General features: G+C 44.0%; 1 protein-coding gene across 1 annotated transcript in view; it reads left to right on the forward strand.

The window, feature by feature from the left end:
* Window positions 1-27,151, forward strand: part of LOC145400094 (AH receptor-interacting protein-like) — a 48,605-nt gene that overhangs the window by 13,575 nt on the left and 7,879 nt on the right. Inside the window, exons 3-5 of the mRNA XM_080272599.1 lie at window positions 2,476-2,650; window positions 9,224-9,410; window positions 18,125-18,267. Coding sequence (XP_080128725.1) covers window positions 2,476-2,650; window positions 9,224-9,410; window positions 18,125-18,267 — 505 coding nt within the window. The remainder of the gene's footprint in view (window positions 1-2,475; window positions 2,651-9,223; window positions 9,411-18,124; window positions 18,268-27,151) is intronic.

Raw genomic sequence — 27,151 nt, forward strand, 5'->3', positions numbered from 1 at the left:
GTTTTCGGGTCGTGATCGTTTTTGTTCTGTGCTTGGGTTAGATGTATTCATGGCTGCCACAGTGTCAGTAATTCTCATTCTAGTTGTATTGGGTTGTGATATTTCACTCACCCCTGCTTTGCTGCAATTCATCTTTACCTCATTCATAAAATCCAACGAACACATTCCTGGGCTATATGCAACTGTTTTTTCAATTTCTAATACCCTATCAGGTAATTTACACGGTGCAGCTGCATAACCAAGGATGTCTATGACATGCATTTGTGACATCTTCCCATCAGATGTTACCCAGTTCGAGTTCTCTGTAGTGGCTAACAGTGTTCTCTTAATTGTGGACACATCTGCTGTTGTTTCACCCAAGATAGGGTTTGTGGTATGTTGTATCACAAGATCCACAATCTGATGTAATTCTAGAATTATACTATATCTATCTATCTATCTATCATTTGCCAGACGCCTTAATCCTGTAAGGGGTGGCCACAAACAAATTGCCTCCATGTCGTCCTGTCCCCCACCATTTCACTGCCCAGCTCCCAGCTCACACTCCCCTCTCTCATATACCTCTCCACTCCATCCCTTCATCTCATCCTCAGCCTCCCCCTCCCTCTCCCCCCCTCCACCTCACTCACATACAGTACACTCTCCTCATCAGTCTCTTACTCTCCATCCTCTCCACATGGCCAAACCACCTCAGTGTCTTTCTCCTAACACTTCCTATCATCCACATCCACACCATAATGCTTCTTCACATCCTCATTTGTCAGTCTCTCTCTCCATGTGACTCCACAGGCTCTTCTCAAATAACTCATTTCAACTGCTCTCACTCTTGACTTCTGTCCCTCCAACAAGGTCCAAGCTTTACCTCCATACGTTAGAGTGGTATCACAATATTGTCATGTAGTAACTTTTTCACTTCCATGCTCACTTCCCTGATTCTTATCACCACTTTCAAGGAACCAGCAGCCTTTCTTCTTTGTTGTACTCTTTCAAGCACTTCACCCTCTAAACTCCCATCCTTACTCATCACACTACCCAAGTACTTAAATGCACTCACATTTTCCATTTCCTCCTCATCCAGCTTCACTGTACATTCACTGACTTCACATCTCTCAAAGACCATAACTTTACTGTTCCCTACATTCACCTTTAGATTCCGTCTCTTACACACTCTCCCAAACTCATCCACCAAGCCTTGCAGCTTCCCTTCGTCTTCACTTAACAACACAGAATCATCTGCAAAAAACAGTACATGGGAGTTTCCAAACACTGCACTCTCTCACTAGGGCCACTCCAGCATCCACTGCCCTACCTTGTATCTCTTTTATAAACCCATCCATATACAGACTGAACAACCATGGAGACATGACACATCCCTGTTTCAGTCCAACCATCAAGTAGAAAAATTCACTCAGTTCACTATCCACACGCACTGCAGCCTTAGCATCCTCATGCATCTGTTGGTCGATAATCTCTGCATAATCTGGCTGATTTGTAAGGGAGCCTTGTATATTCAGAAAAAAATATTTTTAGCTATACTGTATTTACTTGTTTAGATTTGCTGAAAGTTACAGATGATAAAAGAGAAATAAAACAAGTTTTTTTATAATGACAAATATTTATTGGTAATTTTCTTTGCCAAAGAATATTTTTTATAGCATATTAATGATAGCTATGCAAATATATACTGTGACACCAAAATTTTCCTTTTGTAATAGAAATATTTTTAAAAATAATGTACAAACATTCTTTGAGTTATCTGAGAGGAGCATGTGGAGTCACATGGAGAGACAGACTGACAAATGAGGAAGTGAAGGAGAATTGTGGTGTGGATGTGGATGTGATAGGAAGCATTGGAGAAACACACTGAGGTGGTTTGGCCATATGGAGAGGATGGAGAGTGAGAGACTGACGAAGAGAGTGTATGTAAGTGAGGTGGAGGGGGGGGAGGCCAAGGATGAGTTGGAGGGATGGAGTGGAGAGGTATATGAGAGAGGGGATTGTGAGCTGGGAGCAGGGCAATGAAATGGTGAGGGACAGGGTGACATGGAGGCCTCTTTGCTTGTGGCCACCCCTTACAGGATTAAGGCGTCTGGCAATAAACAGATAGATAGATAGACAAACATTCTGGAGAAGAAACATTGAGATTATGTGCATTGAAAGTCAGATTTGCTTGAAAAGAACCATATGGATTTCAAAGTAAACAGAGAAAAAAGTCCTTCCATTGTCACAGCTAGTGGTGTACTGAGACAGTAAGTGTCTGAGTGCATACTAGGGAATCCATGTAAGATGCTATGTAGGACAAGTTCCCCTGGGATTTATCATATACTTTTTGTTAGCCCCATCTAAATTGATGTCTTTGGTAGTCTGAGTCCATTGCATCTATCAGTGGGTATAGCTTTGAAGGGGTTAAGCAGTCTCAGTTATCCTGATACCTGTCTAATATAAATCTAATGTTAATACAGAAATAACCCACAGTTACTGGCGCCATATCCACTGGTATCAAAGACACTGCGTGAAGCCTACAGCAAGGACAAGATTAAAAAGGAGAAGAAGCCTCACCACTGCTGTGGGATGGGGTTCAAGGAAGGCCTTGGACATCCGGACCTGGATGAGTTGGTCAAGATACCAAAGGACCTGAAGTTTACTATAGGTATAGTTTACTATATACATATATCTATCTATCTATATACAGTGAACTCACATTTGGTGAGTTTTTGTTTGGCGAATTCACTTTTGGCGATGGGATGGGATTGTACACAATACTCTAATTTGACTACAGAAATCTCACATTTGGCGAGTTGTTTATAACAGAAATATAATAAAAATATATTTTATGCCAATTAATTTCAACATTTTTTTTTTTATTAATCTGAATTAATTTCAACAAGATTTAGTTTGTATAGTGATATTCAAGTCTCGTCTTCTCAATCCTCTTGAAGTAGCCAGATTGTGCTACAGGTAGTGAATTGGGCTACTTTTGGACGCCCTGTGCTACTAAATTTTGGATTTCACTCTCTCTCTCTATATACTGTATATATATATATATATATATGTTGGGCTCTCTCTCTATATATACATATATGTGTTGGGCTACTTTATACTGAAATTCGCTACTTTTGAGGGCTGTTTCCACTACTTTTGGTCATAAGACTCTGGCAACCCTGGTTCCAAGACATCATTGTTTACACTTCTCTGCCAGCCACCATCACGTGCAGTACACTTCTCAACCAACCACCATCACGTGTGCAGCATTTTGTCTGTGTTTTATTATGATTCCTACCTGTGCTGAGGACTTGAGAACACATAATGGCTGATGAAACACAGAAATGTGGAATGGGTGACCTTGGCTGACCACCAACTATGGCATCCACTCACCATACACCACATGTACATCAAGCCCATTATTTTCTTTTCTTATGTGAGTTTTTCTGTTTTGTATTGTTTCTTGGCTAAAAGAAATTAAACTGAATCATGTTATGTGTGTTTATCACATGATTTACACCCAGTAATGTTTTAATATAGGTGGAAAATCAGTCCAGTCAAGCATTCCCAGAACCAATATATTTTTTTCCCATTAGTTATTCAGTTCAGATTTGGTGAATTCCAGTTTGGCGAGTTTTTTTTTGCACCTATTACTCGCCAAATGTGAGAGTTCACTGTATATATATATATATATATATATATATATATATATATATATATATATATATTTACAGTATATATGTATATAGATAGATAGATATTTATGTATGTATCGTCATTCATCATCATCATCATCCGGACCTCCTTTCCCACCCTAGGGCAGGGTGAGGAGTAGCAATGTCCAGACAGCCCAAATTTGACCAATCCAATGGGATACGCCTCCATTCACTCATCATTCAAGCCCTCGGAATCCTGGCTCTATCAGATACACCAAAAATGTTCACCATGTTTTATAGCTTCACATAAGTGTATCCGACAGAGTCAGTTCGGATGCTGCCACATTAAAAAGGGGTGCCAAATCCCTGCTCATGCACTTCTCGCAACATTCATCCAGCCAGCTCAATCTCTTGTCTGTTCCCTAGTCTCACCGACTTCCAAACCTCTCTTCCTCACACACTCATCCACCATATCTCTCCACCTTCTCCTTGGCCTGCCTCACCTCCTTCCTCCTTCAAGTTCACTCAGATATACCTTTTTCACCACTATTGTTTTCCATTCTCTCCACATGACCATACCATCTCAGTACATTCTCATCGATTCTGGTGTCCACTGACTTCCTCATCCCACATCTTTCACGAATCACATTATTTCGCATCCATTCACCCTCTGTACTCCACATAATTTCCTCAGCAGTCCCATCTCCACTGCTCCTACTCTTGACTTTTCATTTTCATGCCGCACCATAATGTAGTCTCACATCCATACGTTAAAGTTGGCACTAACACTCCTTCATGTAAGCCTCGTTCAGCTGCAGCACTCAAGCCTCCGTTTCTTAACAAGGTCTTCATCGCACCAGCTACTTTTCTTCCTGAGCAGTGGCAGAATCGGTAGAGAGGCGGCTGCAGTCCCAGCGGACCCAGGTTCGAATCCCAGCTGGGGCAGGGAACAGTTTAGGGGTTTGAATTTCTGAAGCAACAGACTTTTCTGATCTACCAGATGACCTGCCGACATGTCATAAAAGTACCCCCGCTAATACCAGTACACCAGTCCTGTATGAGACAGCCCTAGCATGTATTCAATGTGGATGGTGGGTGTTAGCGCCGAAGTGGTGACATATGGAGATATAGGATTACTACTGGGCTCCAAGGAGGACCACTGCGACTTGGGAATAGGCCCTCAAGCCTTTGCCCAGAGTCGGACATGTTATTTAAAAAAAAAAAAAAAAAAACTTTTGCACATTTTCCTCTCTTTTTTTATCACTGTACCCTGGTATTTGAACTCCCTGAGCAATTCCAGTCTCTCTCCATTCGCTATAACCGCACTGGGAGTCACCTTCTTTCTCAACAACCATCACTTTACTCTTTTTCCACATTTACTCTCAAGGCACGATCCTCACAGACATCAGTGAAACTCTGCACTAGCCTAGCAAGTTCTTGTCTGGTATTTGCAAGCAGTGCTGCATCATGAGCATACAACAAATTTGAGATATTTCATCCATCACCATTCATTACCAATGCCATCGCTCTCTCCATTACTTGTGTTTTTACTTCTCTCATCACCCCATCTAAATATTGAGCAACCATGGGGGCATCATACAACCTTGTCGCACACCCACACCGATCATGAACCATTCACTTAGATGCCCATTAACCCATACACATGCTTCACTACCATCGTAAAAACTCTTGATGACACCTAGCAGCTTACCATCTACTGTACACTGTACGTGCACAAAACTTTCCACAGTCCTTCTCTGTCCACTTTGCCGTATGCTTTTTCCAGATCCATGAATGCCATAAACACCGTATAGTCCTTCTCACAAGCCTTCTCTGCTATCTGTCTCATTGCAAATATTTGATCCGCACATCCTGTGCCACTCCTAAAGCTACCCTGTTCATCACTCACTAGGACTTCTGAGATCTCTATTACTTTCTGTATAATAATTCTTCCATATACTGTACCTTCCCTACCACACTTAATAAACTTATGCCACAATAATTCTTGCACTCCCTTCACTCACCTTAATTTTTGTACAGAGGTACAATCACAGCGTTTTTCCACTCTGCAGGCACAGTTTCACTCATCCATGCCTTCGTACATATCTCCAGCAAGCACTTTATTCCACTCTCTCCACTACACTTAATCATCTCTGCATACACCTTGTCAACCCCAGCTGCTTTCCCATTTTTCAGCCTCTTCACAGCATTCTTCACCTGTGTGAGTGTCATGTCTCCTGGCACTGCATGTGGAGGTGTAGGAGGACTACTGGGCCTTGGGATAGGCCACTGCCCCCCAAGAAATAGGCCCTGAGCCTTTGCCCAGGGTCAGACATGTAAAAACACACACACACACACACACACACACACACACACACACACACACACACACACACACACACACACACACACACACACACACACACACACACACACACACACACACACACACACACACACACACACACAGAGCTAATCTCCTACACCATGCTTGCGCTTGGATCCTGACCACCATAAAACACCACTGCACTGCATTACACTTGGCATTACAGCACTGCAGTACACACATGTGGCACTAAATGCTGCACTAGACATACAGGATGTCACTGAAGGGCATTGTCTCACATTGTTAGGAGTGAAGGGGAGATGATACTGGCCAGTAATGGCAGATGCACTTGCACATTGTACTCTGGGTAACTCACTGTTCCATGTGTCTTATTCTCAGGGAGCTGGACCTACCTTCACCTTGGCAGGGTCACAGAAGCACTGAGTCACTTAAATGTAGGTTCTGTTATTGCCCAATATGAGTACAAGTGCATAACACAAAAGTGAAGTGGGGTGATATTCTGCAACAAAACAGAGAGTCCTTACAGCATGAATGATGGATTCCGACTGACGCTGGTGCTGCCTCTTGGCAGGGTAGCCAACTAGTTGAATATACAACCCACATTATTACACATATACAGTGGATATAATATCCCACATCCTCGTCTATCTCTTTCACCAGCATATTGCTGAGCTTTCTTGTCAATGCTTCCATATACAGGCAAACCCCAGTTTAATGATGCAGTTGGTTATGTAAAAACCCATAGCTAGGTGGGGTATCTTATCTTGGGGTTGATTTAACATGTAAAGAATAGGGATGTGTTTTTGAGCCTTGGGTTTCCCCCCCAACCAAGTTCTAAACCCACCCGAATGAGCCCCCCAAAAAGTTTAAAGCCAATCTAAATGGCCTAACAGCTGTAAAAGAAGCTAACCTAAGCCTAAAACCAGTGTCCATCTTGCTTGTACCCAGTCGAGGTCACTAGAGAATGTGATCTCCAACTTTTATTCAAACTCGGTAGAGAAGATGCAGCAGCATTGTATACAATCCCACCATCAGACTGTCCCGGGACAATTAAATAAACATCTGTTATGCATAACAGTAATGTATGAATGACACACAATTGTCCAAGTCACGAATTGTTATGACGGAGAATTGTCGATGTTTTGATGGGGAATTCTCGTGACGCGGAATGCGATCGATGATCCGATCAGGTTAGCCTTTTCAACAGCCCCCCTTTATGTCGTTTTTGTTACTGGTCTGGTTGCTGAGCACTATTTTGTTCTCTCTTATTTTCCAGCATTTATTTAGAAATACAATTGTATTTTCAAAGTGTTTTCCCTTGAACAGCCGAAATATAAACACATGATTTATCAATCGACGATGCGATCGGGATAGCCTTTTTAGTGGCCTGTCGTTATATCGTTTAAGTTACTGTTCTGGTTGCTGAGCTCCTTTATGTTCTCTCATTTTCTAACCGCCTGGGAACACCAGATGCTATTGGCATCCCTACGTGTCAAGTGGGGTTGGTGGAGGATTAGTGACCCTCCCTGTAAAACAATTAACTCTAAGCCATTGGCCACCCCATCTGGGATACATGGTGTCTGGCAATGAATGAATGAATGAATGAATGATTTAGAGATTCCTTTGTATTTTCAATGTATTCTTTCCTTGAACAGCCTAAATGTAAACACATGATTTATCAGTGTCAGTTTTTTCCAATGTGTGAAATATTTACTCTTTCAGGCTTTTATAATTATTAATATTTATTTGAAATTATTATGTATCAGTGATAGGTTAGATGATCAGTGGTCAAACACAAATTATTCTTGACTGAGTTGCATAGTTGTCCACACTTTGTACCTCGTCTGATGGGTGAGAATCTGCACCCCAAATGACAGTGTTCACTCCACCTGTGTCTCCACCTATGACTAAAACACATACATCTAAGTCTAAAAACAGTTTATAAATCAACCTAAACACAAAATTTAAGTCTAAAATATCATTAGAATCAGGGGCATCGCCTTAGCCCTTCGGGGATACCTGGCGCAAAACCAAAAATCGCAAAACCAGGGGTAGGGATACGATAGGCAGGGTAGGGTGGTATTTCTACCCCCTTCACTATTTAGGGGTATCACGTTTAGGGGTTTCGTAAAAGGGGGTTTGCCTGTACACTTATAACCTGCCACAAGGCATCATAGCCAGCCATATCATAAGCTTTTTCCAGATCTGTGTTGGCAGTATTCTGTATTTGTCCCTGAAATGTTTTTTGGTTGGCAGTCTCAGAATAATTTTTTTTGTCTGTACAACCTCTTTCCTTTCTGAATCCTCTCATATCTTCATCTGTACTTAATAGGCAGCATTATGTGTTTTTGTCATTGAAGTGTTTTTCAAATAGCATTCTGGACTAAAATTTTATCTATAGTGCCCATCACCTTTCTGAACCATCTCATGTCTTCTACTAGTTTCATATCAGCCACCTACATTCTGTCTGTGTATTTACCTTCTCATACACATTTCCTGGTATGCTTAGCAAATTGATTACTGTTTAATTTTAACACTTCTCTTTACTATTCTTTCCTTTTTATATTGGTGTAATAACTGCCTTCTTTCAGAATTCTGATACAACTCTGCATACACGCCTTTTGACATACTAGTTCTGTGTGTGAGCTTTTTACTCCCAGATTTTAGCACTACTCTCATACCATTCTCTCCTGCTGCCTTTTATAAATTGAGTGTGTTTGACAGTTTTGACTTTGTCCATTTCCTCCTTTGGCTACATCTTATTGTCTCTTATGTCTATATTCCAGAATGTTATTTCAGCCTTTATGCTGTCCAGTACTCATAAATTATTATAATACTCCATCCACACATCAGCTGCCTCATTTTATTCATGTCACTTACCCATGTGTGTTTCTGACTTTTCCCTAATGATTACTACTCCTGCATCAAGCCACTGTAGTAATTTTGTAATGTATTTAGTGCAAGTTAATACCTTAACTTCTCTTGCAGTTCTCTTGACTGTTTTCTTTACCTTTTTGTTTTCCATTGTTCTCTCCCTTGGTAGCTAAACTTTTGTTGGATTTTCTTCCAAGCCTGTAATAATCCTCATGTTTGTAATGAATAAAGCATAGACCTTACTTTTAATGTTCTTGATTTGTATTTGCCAGCTATATTCTTATCTACTGCTATGTTGCAATTGTGTCCTGTTCTAGTCATATCTTGTAATATTGTCTCCTCACCTTTGGTTTATTTCTCTCAGAGCTGTTGCAAGTAGCTGATGTTGGGTCATATGAGAAAGAGTTTTGGGCCATGAACGAGGAAGAACGATTAGCCAGCATCCCTGCCCTGAGAGAACGGGGCAACAAACATTACCGAGATGGTGACCATGCAGCTGCATCTGCAAAATACTCTGAGGCACTGGGCAGGCTTGAACAGTTAATGTTAAGGTAACCAAGCAGAGAATATTTGGTTTAAATCATGCATATTGAGACTCTGATATGACTGAGGCATGTTAAAATGAGGCAGCCAGGTATACTTTACTTTGCAGTAGTGAAATTGTCCATAGATTCACACATTCTGATAAAGTGGCAACCAGTGTCCCACATTGTGCTCATATTTATTTGTAAATTTCATACTAGCCTTCCATGAATTTTGAATGGTGGTGGAGAGGGTACAGCTCTGCTGTTTTTATGCCTCTATGTGCCCACAAAAAACTTTATCTTCGGATATACATTGACTATATGAATACAGGCGATACCAGTGCCCCTTGTCATGTAAGAATATTTAGGGAAATGGAGGTTTGGGGACATTGGAATTTTGAATTTGAGAGGTGTACTGAATTGGTGGTATGGATAGTGTTACTGGCTATGAAGCTGCTGACTCATTAGCATCAGAGTTTTTATCTTGGTGTGAGCAGTTGGTGCACTCAAGTTCAGTGTTAGTACACCTTTGTTGGAAGGTAAAATGAGTACCCAGGGAAACACCTGGGAGAGGTATTTGTAGAAGCCTTAATGATATGGTGAACTTGTATCCCAGGATAGTGGATGAATACCCTGCCACAGGCTCAGAGTCCTATGGTATGGGTATAAGCATACATGGCTGTAACACCAGCCAAACAGGGCAGTACTCCCAAGATGGATGGAAAGCTAGTGACAGGGAGAGCTGGAGCTCCAACTTCACCAGTCCACAGGACAACATTCTGACCATCCCCCTTTGCAGACCTTTTTCAGTGATTCAGGAACATGGAGAGCGTGTTCATTTTCGTTTTGTAAAGGCTCCAACATGCTTGCATGCATCGACCTTGGCCACCTAATGGTGGCTTTCCATGCTGCTTGATCTTTGGCAGCTTCATTGTTCAGTCCCTTATCCCTCAATGACCTTGTCTCCAGGTCTTTTTCAGTCTACCTCTCGCAGCCTCATCCCTAACGTTAACATTCCCCAGGTCTTTTTCAGTCTACCTCTTGCAGCCTTATCCCTAACGTTAACATATCTCATTTTCTGCTTCCAGTTATCATCCCCCATCCTCTCCACGTGCCCAAACCATGTCAATCTACCTCTCCTCATCACAGCACCAACACACTCCAGTCCCATCCTACCTCTCAACTCTTCCATTGTAAACCTACCCCCCCCCCCAGGCCTCGCACTCTCGTTTTTTTGTTTTGTTTTTAAAGGCTCCAACATGCTTGCATGCGTCGGCCTTGTCACCTAATGGCGGCTCTCCATGCTGCACGATCCATTGCAGCCTCCCTGTTCAGTCCCTTAATCCTGAGGTCACACTTAATGACCTCATCCCATGTCTTTCTCAGTCTACCCCTCATAACCCCATCCCCAATATTAACACTTCTCACTCTCCTCACCCAATTATCATCCCCCATCCTCTCCTCATGTCCAAACCATCTCAATATACCTCTCCTCATCACAACACCAATACACTTCAGTCCCATCCTACCTCTCAACTCTTCTGTTGCAAACCCAGCCCCCCAGACCTTGCACGCAGGGACGCACTACACATCCACCGAATCATTGTCATTTATGTACGTCTAAGCTGATGAATATCCTCCTCCTTTACTGCCCAGGTCTCACTACCATACAACATTTCACTCCTAACACATGCTGCATACAAAGACCCCTTAGCATGAAGGGAGAGCCCTCTCAGTGTCAGGAGAGGCAAGAGCTCCCTGAACTTCTTCCAGCCATTTCTCACCCTAGCCACAGAGCTAGCTCCAGCCCCACCTCCAGCACACAACATGTCTCCCAAACAACAAAACTCTTCCACACACTCAAGAGATTCACCAGCAAGTTCAATCCTTTCATGCATGACAATCTCCATCTGCTCTCCCCGACATGCCGTACACATAAAATCAGCATTATCTTGCAGTCTACCTCTGATACCACTACATCTCTTGTGCACCCTTTTATTACAAACACCGCACAAGATGAAATTACTTTCCACGCCTTTGTGGCAAACTTCACATGGCCACTCTCCCTCGTCTTTGACAGTACTGCCACCAACCCTAGGTATCATCACTTTTGTTTTATCTGCATTTACCCTTAAGCCCTTGTGCCCCATACCATCTCTCCACTTCCTAAACCTTTCCTCAGCCTCCCTTTTGTTCTCTGCAATCAACACCAAATCATCAGCATACAACATCTCTCACAGGAGTCCGTTTCTAAAGTCACGTGAGAGGGCTTCAAGTACCATGATAAACAACATGGGACTCAAAACTGACCTCTGATGCACACCAGCATTCACGGAAAACTCATCATTCAAATCTCCATTCACTCCATTCACTCTCTGGGACACATTTAACTTCCGCCAAGTCATTGTCATTTCTGTGCGTTTGAGCCTGCGAATATCCTCTTCCTTTACTGTCCAGGTCTCGCTGCCATACAGCATAACACTTCTAACACATGCCACCTACAAAGATCCCATAGCACAGAGGGAGAGCCCTCTCAGTGTCAGAAAAGGCAGTAGCTCCTTGAACTTCCTGCAACCACTCCTCACTCCAGCCACAGAGCTAGCTCCAGCTCCATCTCCAGCACATAACATGTCTCCCAAACAAATCTCTTCCACACATTCAAGAGACTCACCAGCAAAATCAATCCTTTCATGCCTGACAATCTCCACATGCTCTCCCTGACACATCGTACACATGAAATCAGCATTATCTCGTAGTCTACCTCTAATACCACTACATCTCTTATGCACCCACTTATCACAAACACTGCACAAGATGGAAAATCGCACATGGCTACTCTCCCTCTTCTTTGACAAATCTACCACCAGCCCTAGATACCATCGCTTTTGTTTTATCTGCATTTATTCTTAAGCCTTTGTACCCTATACCACCTCTCCACTTCCTAAATCTTTCCTCTACCTTCCTTTCATTCTCTGCAGTCAACACGAAATCATCAGCATACTCGTACCCACGGGAGTTCGTTTCTGAAGTTGTGTGAGAGAGCCTCAAGTACCATGATAAGCAATTGGCACAAGACATACCCCCTGATGTACACCAACATTGATGGAAAACTCATCATTCAAATCTCCATTCACCCTTACCTGGGTGCGAGCACCTACATAGACCACCTCTCAAGGGACTCCGTCAAAGGCCATCTCCAAATCAACAAAGTACAGATCTCATTTCTTTCTTATATATTTTTCTCGAAGCTGTCGAACAAAGAATATGGGATCCATGATTCCTTTGCCTGGCATAAACCCAAACTGTGTATCATCAATTTTCACTCTTTCTCTAATCATACCTTTTAGAACTCTCTCCATTATCTTCATTATCTGGTCAAAAAGCACTGTGCCTCTATGATTTCCTCTTTCCAGGGTATCACCCTTCCCATTGTACATATTTACAATTACACTCTTCAGCCAATCATCTGGGACAACACTGTCTATCTATCTGTCTGTTGCCAGATGCCTTAATCCCTCATACGGGATGGCCACAAACAAATCGCCTCCACATCGCCCTGTCCCCCGCCATTTCACTACCCTGCTCCCAATTCACACACCCCTCTCTCATATACCTCTCCACTCCATCCCTCCATCTCATCCTTGGCCTTCCCCTTCCTTTCTCCCCCTCCACCTCACTTGTATACACTCTCCTCATCAGTCTCTCACTCTCCATCCTCTCCACATGGCCAAACCACCTCAGTGTGTTTCTCCCAACGCTTCCTATCACATCCACATCCACACCACAATGCTCCTTCCCATCCTCATTAGTCAGTCTGTCTCTCCATGTAACTCCACAGGCTACTCTCAAATAACTCATTTCCACTGCTTTCACTCTTGACCTGTGTCCCTCCAACAACATCCAAGCTTCACTTCCATACATTAGAGTTGGTATCACAATACTGTCATGTAGTAACTTTTTCACTTCCATGCTCACTTCCCTGTTTCTTATCACTGCCTTCAAGGAACCAGCAACCTTTTTCCTTGCTGTACCCTTTCAAGCACTTCACCCTCTAAACTTCCATCCTTACTCATCACACTACCCAAGTACTTAAATGCACTCACATTATCCATTTCCTCATCATACAGCCTCACTGTATATTCACTGACTTCACCTCTCTCGAAGACCATAACTTTACTCTTCCCTACATTCACCTTTAGATTCTGTTTCTTACACACACTCCTAAACTCATCCACCAAGCCTTGCAACTCTCCTTCGTCTTCACTTAACAACACAGTATCATCTGCAAACAACAGCACAGGGAGTTTCCAAACACTTCCCTCTCTCATTAAGGTCACTCCAACATCCACTGCCCTACCTTGTATCTCTTTTATAACCCCATCCATATATAGATGAACAGCCATGGAGACATGACACATCCTTGTTTCAAACCAGTCTTCAGATAGAAAAACTCACTCAGTTCACTATCCACCCTATGTTCTTCCTTACGCAGGCAATTCTTATTAAAATGATTTCCATATCAGATATATATATCCATAGAAAATATCAGTTTTATATTACTGGACGAAGTTTTTGCTTTTAAAAATTAACTTCAGCTATTTACTTAATCAATGCCAAGCATAAAAGAAACGTCTATCTATCTATAGCCCGACGCCCTAATCCCGCAAAGGGTGGCCGCAGACAAAACGCCTCCAAGTCACTCTGTCACCCACCATTTGACTCCCCTCCCCCCAACTCACCCCCCCCTCCCTCATATACCTCTCAACTCCATCCCTCCACCTCATCCTCGGTCTACCCCTCCCTCTCCCTCCCTCCACCTCACCTACATACACCCTCTTAGTCAGTCTTTCATTCTCCATCCTCTCCACATGTCCAAACCACCTCAGTGTATTTCTCCTAATCTTTTCAACCACATCCACATCTACCCCACAACGTTCCTTCACTTCTTCATTCGTCAACCTGTCCCTCCATGTCACTCCACATGCTCCTCTCAAGTAACTCATTTCCACTGCTCTCACTCTTGACTTGTTCCCCTCTTGCAAGGTCCACGCCTCGCTTCCATACGTCAGGGTAGGGATCACAATACCATCATGCAGTGCCTTCTTAACTTCCATACTCACCTCCCTATTTCTCATCACTGCTTTCAGTGTGCCAACAACCTTCCTTCCCTGCTGTACCCTTTCACGTACTTCATCCCCCAAAGTTCCATCCTTACTCATCACACTACCCAAGTACTTGAATGCACTCACATTCTCCATATCCTCACCATCCAACCTCACTGCACACTCTGTGACTTCATTCCTCTCAAACACCATAACTTTACTTTTGTTTACATTAACTTTCAGCTTCCTCCTCCTACACACTGTCCCAAATTCATTCACCAAACCTTGCAACTCCCATTCATCTTCACTCAACAATACTGTATCATCAGCAAACAGCAACACCGGAAGCTTCCAAATCTCACCCTCATTCATTAGGGCCACCCCCACATCCACTGCCCTACCTTGTACCTCCTTTACGACCCCATCCATATATATATTAAACAGCCATGGAGACATTACACACCCCTGTTTCAGTCCCACATTGAGATCAAAGAACTCACTCAGTTCACCATCCACTCGCACCGTAGCCCTAGCTCCCTCGTACATACTCTTCACAGCACTCAACAATTTCCCCTCCACTCCATATATTCTTAATATCTTCCACATATCTTTCCTATCTATTCTGTCATAAGCTTTCTCCAAGTCCATGAAGGCAGCGTACACTTTCCTTCCCTTCTCTAGATACTTCTCCACTAAACATCTTAGAACAAATATCTGATCTACACACCCTTTTCCCTTCCTAAATCCCCCTTGTTCTTCTCCAACTATCTCCTCTGTCATATGCCTAACCCTATCAATGAGTATTCTACCATATATTTTACCAGTCACACTAAGAAGGCAAATACCCCTATGGTTACCACATACTTCTCTCTCCCCTTTTCCTTTGTACAGAGGAACAATTATACCTGATTTCCAGTCCTCTGGAACCCTTCCCTCTTCCCAAGCCAATCTACACAACTTCCATATCCACTCCACAACAATCTCACCCCCATACCTAAGCATTTCACCACACACTCCATCAATTCCTGGGGCCTTTCCCAGCTTAATCTTCTTCATCGCTTCCACTACTTCCGACCTACTGATCTCTTCCTCCCTCCTCTCATCTCTTCTTCTCCCAGCCATTCCCCAACCACTTATACTCACACTGCTCTCACTCTCTACATTCAACAAATTTCAAAGTGCTCCTTCCATCTCCTCAATTTCTCTCTCTTCTCCACCAACAATCTATTATTCCTATCTTTCACTCCCCTACTATTTCCCCTTTCACACTGCCTTACTTTCTTTACCTCCTTCCAAAACAATTTCTTACTCTCCCTCCATTTCACACTCAGATTCCTCCCAAACTCTTCATCCACTTTCTTCTTACTCTCCTTCACCAGTCTCTTAACCTCCCTTCTCCTGCTCACATATACCTCTCTCTTCTCTCTCTCATAATTAAATAGTGCATAACAGTACATGTAATCATGATTTTAATCATGATTACTGCTTATGTAATTGTAATCGTAATTGATATCAATACCCCTGTAATCGCCCCATGCCTGCTGAAAAGGAAAAAAATAATAAAAAGCGACAGGAAAGATGGGAGAAATAGGGAGAGAGGAGAGGAGATACAGAAAAAAGAATGATAAAGTGAAGGAAGAAGTAGATAGCACTACATCAAGTGAGTGGATGATGGATGCCACCACTTACCACCTCTGCAAAATCTGCTTCCAAGATATTAAACGTGTAAAGCTGACTCTCTGTCTTCTTTACTTCTGTATAGCTGTTGACATTATGCAGAGATTGCATTCACCCCTGTGTTGATTACAGCTCCCATGTGTGGGGGAGCTCCCCACATACTGTACAGCTCTTCTTAACAGGATGAAGTCACAGGCTTTTTGCCTCATCAATTCTCCTCCTCTTACTGGCTTCTTTCAAGCTGTCCCTTCACTGTACTGTTGCATCATTCTCTCTCTGCTGTCACTATTTCATTGGTCACTGTTCTTCTGAACTGTTTGTTTGCATTCATCCCTCGTTACAGCATGTGTACTGTATATCACCTGTATGGCAGGGAATTCTCACCCCTTTTCTGTGCAACTTGCAGTTGCAAGAGTTAACCAATATGTCCAGTCTTTCATGTATGCAAAAGGTTAACTCTGGAAGTGTCTTCCTGTGTCTGTATTTTCTTCTGCCTGTGACCTCCAGTCTTTTAAATGCAATGTGTCCTAGCATCTTGAAATGAGTGAAACTCGAATTTGGCTCTTTGCTAATTTTTTTTTTCTTTCCTTTGTTTTTGTTGATTTGGAGAAGGCCTTTGACAGAGTTCCTAGAGTGGTGGTGAAATGGGCAATGGGAAAGCTTGGGATTGAGGAGTGGCTGGTTAGGGCCATGTATGTGGGTGCTTGCACCCAGGGAAGGGTGAATGGAAATTTGAGTGATGAGTTTTCCGTGAATGTTGCTGTGAATCTCGGGTCAGTCTTGAGCCCCTTGTTGTTTATCATGGTACTTGAAGCCCTCTCAGGTGACTTCAGAAACGGACTCCTGTGGAAGATGTTGTATGCTGATGACTTGGTGTTGACTGCAGAGAATGAAAGGGAGGCAGAGGAAAGATTTAGGAAGTGGACAGGTGGTATGGGGCACAAGGGCTTAAGAATAAATGCAGATAAAACAAAAGTAATGGTATCTAGGGCTGGTTGCAGTACTGTCAAAGAAGAAGGAGAGTGGCTATGTGCAATTTGCCACAAGGGCATGGGAAGGAATTCCACCTTGTGCAGTGTGATAAGTGGGTGCATAAGAGGTGTAATGGTATTAGAGGCAGACTGCAAGATATTGCTGATTTCATGTGTGCAGTGTGTTGGGGAGAGCATGTGGAGATTGTCAGGTGTGAAAGGATTGAACTTGCTAGCGAGTCTCTTGAATGTGTGGAAGAGTTTTGTTATTTCGGAGACATGTTATGTGTGGGAGGTGGGGCTGGAGCTAGCTCTGTGGCTAAAGTGAGGAGTGGTTGGAAGAAGTTCAGGGAGCTGTTGCATCTTCAGACATTGAGAGGGGTCTTCCTCCATGCTAAGGGATCTTTGTATGTGGCATATATTAGGAGTTTAATGCTCTGTGGTAGGTGAAACCTGGGCAGTAAAGGAGGAGGATATTTGCAGGCTCAAATGTACAAAAATGACAATGATTAGGTGGATGTGCAGTGCGTCCCTGAGTGCGAGGCCTGGGGGGGGCTAGGTTTACGATGGAAGAGTTGAGAGGTAGGATGAGACTGGAGTGTACTGGAGTTGTGATGAGGAGAGGTAGATTGAGATGGTTTGGGCATGCTGAAAAGATTGGGGATGATAACTGGGTGCTGAAAGTGAGAAGTGTAAATGTAAGGATTAGGGTTGTGAGAGGTAGACCGAAAAAGACCTGGGATGAGGTCATTGAGTGTGAGCTTATGGGTAAGGGACTGAACAGGGAAGCTGTCAGAGATCGAGCAGCATGGAGAGCCGCTATTAGGCGACCAAGGCCGACACATGCAAGCATGTTGGAGCCTTCAAAAATGAAATGAAAAACAAAATGGAGGGAACAATTTTGCAAGCTTCCAGCCTTTGTCTCCTTCTACCTTGCATTAAAAAAAAAGGCAAAAAAATAAATAAATAAATAAAAAAATCTGTTGTACAGGGAAAAGCCTGGTGAAGAGGAATGGGAACGTTTACGAGTGATGCAGACACCACTGTTACTCAACTACTCCCAGTGCCAGCTGCTGCAAGGGCAGTATTACTCGGTGATAGAGCATTGTACCACTGTACTTAACAATGAGCCTGGTGAGTCATACTTGTTGATCTCTGCAATAATAATGTGGGGGTGTATGATGTTTGTTCTGACAAACAGGTTGTGATATACAGGTATTTGATAGGAAAGTGTTACGAGGGGCGTTCAAAAGGTTTTGGCAACAGGGTAATAAAAGCAAACTTAATAAAGATACACATTTACTGAAGTTCACACTCCTTCAACATACTCTTCTCTAAGGTTTACACACTTCTGGAGCCGTGTCATCCACTTAGCAAAGCACTCCGAGTACCCAGAAACAGGTATACTCTTCAGTTCTGAATTTATCCTCCTGGCAAGGTCCTGTTCCCTTCGAAGAGGACCCCAGCAAGTTTTTCTGAAAATTTAGGGAATAGCCGAAAGTCACACGGTGCCGTCCTGACCTTGCACCATGTGACTTTTGCCTATTCCCTACAATAGTCAGAAAAACTTGCTGGGATCCTCTTCGATGGGAACAGGAACTTGCCAGGAGGATAAATTCAGAACTGAAGAGTATACCTGTTTCTGAGTACTCGGAGTGCTTTGTTAAGTGGATGACATGGCTCCAGAAGTGTGTAAACCTTAGAGAAGAGTATGTTGAAGGAGTGTGAACTTCAATAAATGTGTATCTCTATTAATTTTGCTTTTATTACCCTGCTGCCAAAACTTTTTGAACACCCCTCGTAATGTCTGTGTTTTTCTTTTCTGTCATTTTATCAATGGAAATTATTTCAGAATATGAGGTTTCATCCCATCACCCTCAGCCTAAGTAAGAACTTTGTTCTACCTTTGACCGCATAGTGTATGCATATATCTCTTGGTTTGTTGCATTTCATTTCAGTCAACTGGGGATGCCTGAAAAGTTCTCGGACTCACCAAGATTGATTTGATGTAAAGAAACAGTGACCCACTATATTTCAACATAGTCTCTCTTGAGTTTCACATGCTTCTTTCAGCAGTGCTGCAGAGCTTCAGTCCTGGTGGAAAAGAACGTTTCTTCCTGCTGATAAAAAAAAAAAAAACTTCTATTGCTATGATGACCTTAGTGTCATCAGTGAGTGGTAGGTGGGGGCTCACACCATCCACTCACTCGGTGTAGTGTCATTCTCGGGCGACTGCCCTTTCCTGTCTTCCTTCCTTCTTTCCTTCCTTCCTCTTCTGTTTTTCTTTCCTTCATTCTTTCCTCTTCCTTCTATCTACAGGTGGCTGTACACTGAGTGACAAGCCAAATGGTTTCTTGTACACCAGGAAAACATTTACATTGCTGAGTGGTAACCATGTAACCAAATTATGGTTTCTGGTGGTTTAGTGGGTAATTTAGGCCCCCCAGTTGGATTAGGCCTGTGCAGATTTATATCCAAGGGGTGATTGGGGTTTATTGCTCATGTAATGCCACTCAGGGATGAGGGAGGCTGGTCACTCTCATCTTAAATGTTAGGACCAGCTTTCTTAGCCTGGGGCACCTACGCTCCACATGGTACAACACAGGATTAGATGATGATGATGATGATGATGATGATGATGATGAATAAATTCAAGCAAAGTTCTTTTCAACTTGGGAAACAGGTGGATGTCTGACAGAGCAAGATATGGTGAATAAGGTAGGTGATCAAGGAGATCATAATGACAGTCGTGTAGAGCAGCCATGGCATCTCTCTACATGTGAGCTGGTGCGTTGTCTTGATGAAGTGACACTCCTTTGTGAGCTTTCCAGGGCATATAACTCTGATTGCCTTGTGCATTTGCTTCAGTAGGGTAGCATAAAACAACCAGTCCTTGTCTGGTCCTTCTTTAGGTAGTCAACCAGGAGTATCCTTTTTGAATCCCAGAATGCTGATGCCATCACTTTCCCAGCCGATGAAGTGCACTTGGCCATCCTTGGAGGGGGAGTTGGATGGTTCCATTGGCTGGATTGTTATTTTGTCTCTGGTTCAAAGTGGTGAACCCAAGTTCACGAATCAGTTAACAAAATTGGTTGGATTTCTTTTAAGAAGGTCAGATTTTCATGAGATGTGATGACCCTGGTGAGCTTCTGTTCATCTGTCAAAAGTTGAGGCACTCAGTGTGCTGAAACCTTTGTCATGGCAAGATTGTTGACCAGAATTTACTGAACTCTCTTGCAAGGTGCCAAGTTCACCAGCGAATTACTGAATGGTAAGTCAGTGATTTTTCAAGCCATGTCACTGCACTTAGTCAATGATTTCCCAATTGGATGGGTTTTTACTTAACCAATTGCATCGTTAAACCTGAGTATGCCTGTATGTATGTATGTATATGTGTGTGCATGTGTGTGTGTGTATATACGGTACATTATATATATACAGTATATATATATATATATATATATATACAGTATATATCCATCCATCATCCAATGCTACGTTGCCCCATGAGGAGCGTAGAAGCTCGGGGATAGGCAGTTGGTCCTATATATTTAATGACTGGCAAACCTATCAGTCTCTTTAACCCATTGGAGCCCAGTGTCCAGAATATTGGACAGAACTGGGATTTTTCAAGTCTTTATAAAGTAGGGAACCCCCGGGTAGGGACCTGTGAGCTTCACGACTATGAGCTGACAGGCGGATGGCGGGACGCTTAGTACCCACCCAGTCCCATGCCTTGGCCACCATCCCTGGGATCCAATGGTATATATATATATATATACAGTAATCACTCTAATATCCGGACGCCCAATAACCGAACATCCCCACTAACCGAACCTTATCGTCCTGGGATCAAACATTCCCAAAATGGTCCGAAAATCCAAAAAAATTGGAAAAAAAATCGATTTTTTGCCGTCCGTAATTTGAACTTGCCGCGCGCCGCGTGAGAGCATTGTTTTGGTTCGTCATTCCTCCGACGTCCGATAGAGCGCCGCTGCATCCTCCCCACTTCCCGCCTGTCTCTCACCGCGACAAGAGTCACCGCTCGACGTGAGTTTGCGGCTGTCTTCAGAGTCTTCTGTAGTCGGTACGCCATCACCACTACCCACCGATGCACCCCTTGGACGCCTGCCAGTGATACTCTCGGGCTCTGACAGTGAATAAACAGCAAGAACTTCTCCACTAGACCACACGGGAATTTTGAGTGTTGTGCAGTGAAAAAAACGGTGTGTTGTGTTAAGGTTTTCAAGTTGGGAGAAAAGACTAAGTAGAAAAGAAATTTAACGTAACTAACCTTCTTTGTTTTGGCTTTGGAAACTTAAAAAAACTTGGGAAAAGTTTATGTGCAACACTTAAATTTAATGGAACATTATTTGGACTAAAGTGAACACTGTGAAAAGAACGGACTTCTGTGTGTTAGTGACTAAGTTCAGTGCAAGACTTCAGGAAGAGTGTAGTGCAAGTGCTTCAGGAAATCGTTCTTACTGTCAGAGTCCGAGAGGAGGCGGTTATTCATCGAGGTGGCCAGGGACTTGCTGTAAGTAGCCAAAATGTTTCATGTTGTACTATTTCCCATACCATATTTACCAGAATGTTTCATATTGTATTTTTTCCCATACTATACTTACCAGAAAGTGTCATACTGTACTTCTTTCCATACTAAACTTACCTCATGCATGTGCAGTAGGAATGTGTTTTTCAGAGTTCGGTTAGGTTCGGTTAGGTTAGGTTCGGTTAGAGTCCATAAGTACCAGAATGTTTATTAATGTATGAACATACTTCTAAACCCACATTTTATGTGTCTATTGCATTTATTTCAGTCATTTATGTGCCTTATTGGTGTGATTTGGGTGTTAAATAGGTGCTATGCATGTCCGGAGGGAGTTGTATAGGTGTTTCTCTGTGTTAGGGTCCGTAAGTACAAGTCCATAAGCTGGGGCCCAATATCCGGACAAAACCAATATCCGAACCTACCGATGGCTCTATTGATCCGGATATTGGAGGGGTTACTGTATATATATATATATATATATATATATATATATTGTATATACATATATAACAGTAATCCCTCTAATATCCAAACGCCCACTATCTGAACATCCCCACTAACAAGACATAATCGTCCCGGGATCCAATATTCCCAAAATGGTCCGAAAACCGCAAAAAATTCGAGAAAAAAAAAAAAAATTTCCCGCCTGTAATTTGAACTTGTCGCGCAGGGTGCGGGACAGCTATGTTGTGGTGCATCATTCCTCCGACGTCCGCTAGAGCGCCCCAGCATCCTCCCCACTTTCCGCCTGTCTCTCGTCACGAGTGAACGCTCGTTGTCATGGCTGCCCACGTGCTCGCTTTTGTGGTGGTGCCTTACCTGCTGCAGGCACTCCTGCCGCTCTCGTGCCTCTCCTTCGTGTGTGTGATGATGGCCCCGCCGCCTGAGAAGAGGAAGAGAGTGATTCTGACTCTGGAGAAGAAACGGGAGATATTGGAGAAAGTAGATGCGGGGTGGTCTTCCTCACGCATCCTCCGCAAGTTTAACCTGGCCCAATCTACTTTGTTTGATATTAAGGAATCCCGAGACAAATTCATGCAGTACACGGCTGACTTCTCGTCGAGAAGCAAACGCAACGTGGAGAGGAAGGTGATGTTTACTCCCAAGTTTGCTGAAGTCGACCGCTCCACGTTGATTTGGTATCAACAGCAACATGCTGCTGGTGTGATGGTATGTGGTACAGAGCTGAAGGCTGCTGCTGAGAAGTTCGCCAGGCTTCACAACGCCCTAGACTTCAAGGCATCCGAGGGTTGGCTCTTCGCATTTAAGTTACGGCATGGCCTTACCAACCGTAAGTCTCATGGCGAAGCTTTGGACGCTAACGAGGATGGAGTTGACGAGTTTCAGCACAAGGTGAAGGGCTTGATCGACAGGGAGGGCCTCACTCTCAGTCAAGTCTACAGTGCTGACGAAACTGGTTTATTCTATCGCTCTTTGCCAACGAACACTCTAGCCGAGGAGACAGAGAAGCGTGTACCTGGCCGCAAGCTCTCCAAGCAACAGATATCTGCTTTGTGTTGTGCCAATGCTAACGGCATGCACTGGCTCAAGCCCGTTATTGTTGGCCGTGCAAAGCAGCCTCGGTGTCTTCATGGGGTGATAGATGTCCTTCCTGTCGTCTGGTACCATTCTTTGAAGGCATGGCTCACAGCCCAGATCTTCAAAGACTGGTTCCACCGCCATTTCGTCAAGGAGGTCATACATTACCAGATGGAGAAACTGGGAATCCCACGCAACCATGTAAAGGCCCTCCTTTTCCTCGACAATGCACCTGCCCACCTGTGCGACAAGGACTTGGTGGCTGAGAATGGCCGCATTAAGTGCATGTTTCTGCCACCTAATACAACTGCTCTCATCCAACCAATGGACCAAGGAGTGATCGTGGCAACGAAGCGCCTATACCGCTGGAAGTTCCTGGACGAGGTGATGGTTGTTCTCGGGGACGAGGACGAGTGCAGGGAGGGACGGGATACGCGAGGCCAGCGGACTTTGGAAAACCTTCGCCGCTACAACATCAAGTCTGCACTGTACAACTGGGCTAGTGCATGGAAGGAAATCCCTGTCAAGACTCTAGAAAATGGTTGGTCTCGTCTGCTTCTCGGAATGGATGTGGAGTACGATTTCCTAGGTTTTGACGTGGATGACTTCCATGCACGTCTACGTACGCATGGCGACGATGTTGATGTGGACGACGTGCGTGAGTGGTTGGATGATGGTGAGGGCGATCCTGGGTATCAGACCCTGTCTGATATCAAGATCGCATCTTCAGTTCCAGGTGTCAGTACCCAGCTTGAAGATTCCGACGAGGACGGCGACGATGATGCGGACTCCTCTCAGCAGGACACTACTCCAGCCATCCCCAAGCTCAGCGCACTCCGGGAACACCTAGAGTTCGTTCTGGACTACCTGGAACACCCGGACTGCGACAGGGAGATGGGGCCCTTGGGACTTGTGGAGTAAGTGCGTGCTTTCAGGCAGCGCATCATAAATCGTCAGAATCATTGTTCCTTGCGTCAATCAACCATTGACAGCTTTTTCAGGCCCGTGACTTGCGCTGTGCCCAGCCCTGGCTCCACTCCGTTGGCTCCCCAAGACAGGCCCTCATGCTCCGAGCCACAGCCCAGCACATCAGCCATGGTGGAGTCACCGCTCGATGTGAGTTTGTGTCTGTCTTCAGAGTCGTCTGCAGTGGGTACGCCATCACCACGACCCAGCGACACACCCCTAGGTCATCTCCCTGTGCTACTCTCAGACTCCAACATTGATTAGATGCCAAGAACTTCTCCAGTAGACCACACAGGAATTTACAGTGTTGTGCAGTGAAAAAAACAGTGCATTGTGTTAAGGATTTACAGTTGTGAGTGAAAAGATAAACAATTTTTGGACTAAATTTAACGTAAATTAACTTTTGTGTTTTTGGTTTAGAAAATGGTTATAAGAGTGGAAAGACTTAAAGTGCAGAGTGCAACACTTATTAAGTTACAGTGGAGCACAAGTTAGACAAGAGTGCGCACTGTGAAGAGAATGGACTTCTGAGTGCGAATGACTAAGTTCAGTGCAAGACTTCATGAACAGTGTACTGCAAGTGCTTCAGGAAATCCTTCTTACTGTCAGAGTCCGAGAGGAGGCGGTTATTCATCGAGATGGCCATGGACTTGCTGTAAATAGGGAGAATGTTTCATACTGTACTGTATTTTCCATACTATACTTACCTCAAACACCTCATTTCACTCTTTTATGTCCCTTATTGGTGTGAACATGCTGTGTCTTAGGTGCTATGCATGTGCAGTAGGGAGGTGTTTTTCTGAGTTAGGCTAGGTTAGGGTCCATAACTACCAGTCCAGGAGCCAGGGACTTGTAAGTACCCAGAATGTTGAATATTGTATGAACCTACCTCAAAAACCTCATTTTATGCTTCTTTTGCATTTATTTCAGTCTTTTATGTCCCTTATTGGTGTGATTTGGGTCTTAAATAGGTGCTATGCATGTCCAGAGGGAGTTGTATAGGTGTTTTTCTGAGTTAGGGTCCATAAATACAAGTCCATAAGCTGGGGCCCTATATCTGAACAGGACCACTATCCGACCTGCCTTTGGCTCTATTACGTCGGATATTGGAGGGATTACTGTATATATACATATATATATGGACGTTGTTGGAAGGACACAAGTCAAGAGTGAGAGCAGTGGAAATGAGTTATTTAAGAGGAGCCTGTGGAGTCACATGGAGAGACAGGCTGACGAATGAGGATATAAAGGAGCGTTGTGGTGTGGATGTGGATGTGATAGGAAGCGTTATGAGGAACACACTGAGGTGGTTTGGCCATGTGGAGAGGATGGAGGGTGAAAGACTAATGAAGAGAGTGTATGTGAGTGAGGTGGAGGGGGGAAGAGGGAGGGGGAGGCTGAGGATGAGATGGAGGGATGGGGTGGAGAGGTATATGAGAGAGGGGGGTGTGAGTTGGGAGCAGGGCAGTGAAATGGCGGGAGACAGGGCGACTTGGAGGCGATTTGTTTGTGGCCACCCCAAACGGGATTGAGGCGTCTGGAAATAGACAGATAGACAGATAGATATATACATACAGTGCTCGTCAGAAGTATTCAGCGATGTCCGCCGGGCGCGCAATACTTATGGCCCAAAAAGAATCACCCCATTTTTGGGGGTAAGAATTGAGCCACAAGTTTGAGCTCCGAGCATGACGTCACGGTAGCCTGAGGCCTTCTGACGCGCTGGTTGGTTCCCGCCTCAGTTGCCCACGGGCTGCCTGAGAGAGAGGAACTCCGCCGAGTGTCCCTCTCAAATTGCGCCATTTTTTACCGAGTGTCCCGCAGTGTTTTGGCCTTCAAAACTTTGTTATGGCACCTATCCGTGAACTATCGAGTGAAATCATATCCCAGATCATTGCTCTAAAGGAGGCAGGCCACCAGACAAAGGAAATTAGTGAATTGGTTGGTGTGGGACGATCGACAGTGCGTCGTTGGTGTGCGCGGTTTCGGGAGGAAAACAGTGGTGAAGTTCCCACAAAGAAACCGAGGTCTGGTAGGCCTAGGAAAACTTCCCCAAGGTCTGTTAATGTTTTAAAACGTGCAGTGGAGTTTAATCCTTGTGTGAGTGCAAGGAAAATTAAGGAGAGCAACCCAGAAGTGTTTGGTGAGGTGTCAGTGAGAACAGTGTCTCGTAGGGTGCATGAGCTTGGTTACACAAGTCACAGGCCTGTGAAAAAGCCTCTTCTCTCTAGCAGCCAGAGAATTCGTAGGCTTGCCTTTGCTAATAAATATCTAAATTGGGGTGAGGAGCAATGGTTGTCAGTGTTGTGGTCTGATGAGGCAACGTTTAGTGTTACCTGTAACAGAGGAGCATGCAAAGGTAGTGACCCACTTGACCCACGGTATGTAGAAAGCACAGTTAAACATCCTGATTCACTCATGGTATGGGGTTGTTTTTCAGGGAAGGGTTTGGGGAAGCTTGTTGTACTTCCCAAGAACCTCAGAGTGAATCAGGATGTTTACCTGGAGCTTCTGTGTGATCATTTACCAGACTCCTTCGAGCTAACAGGTGCACGAGTGTTTCAGCAGGACGGTGCACCTGCTCACAAGGCCAAATCGGTCACCAATTGGCTTCGTGACTGCGAGGTATCATTCATGACAGACTGGCCAGGAAATAGCCCAGACCTCAACCCGATTGAAAACCTCTGGTACCTCGTAAAGAAGAGTCTCCAAGGGAAGGACGTGAGCTCTCTGCCTAAGCTGGAAGCCGCCATTCGTGACTCCTGGGACAAAATACCCCTCCAGCACCTCAGGAGCCTCGCCGTTTCACTTCCAAGACGTCTCAGGTCCGTGAAGAAACGTAAAGGCTACCCTACGAAGCACTAAAGGTAAATAAAATGCATTATTTATATGTTTTTTCAATGTTGAAAGGTTTGTTTCTCAGGAGGGACGCAGGGCGCTCTATACTTCTGACGAGCACTG

The sequence above is a fragment of the Coenobita brevimanus genome, chromosome 51 (genome assembly GCF_032717465.1).
Source record: "Coenobita brevimanus isolate Jiangsu-jjx chromosome 51, ASM3271746v2, whole genome shotgun sequence".
Lineage (NCBI taxonomy): Eukaryota > Metazoa > Arthropoda > Malacostraca > Decapoda > Coenobitidae > Coenobita > Coenobita brevimanus.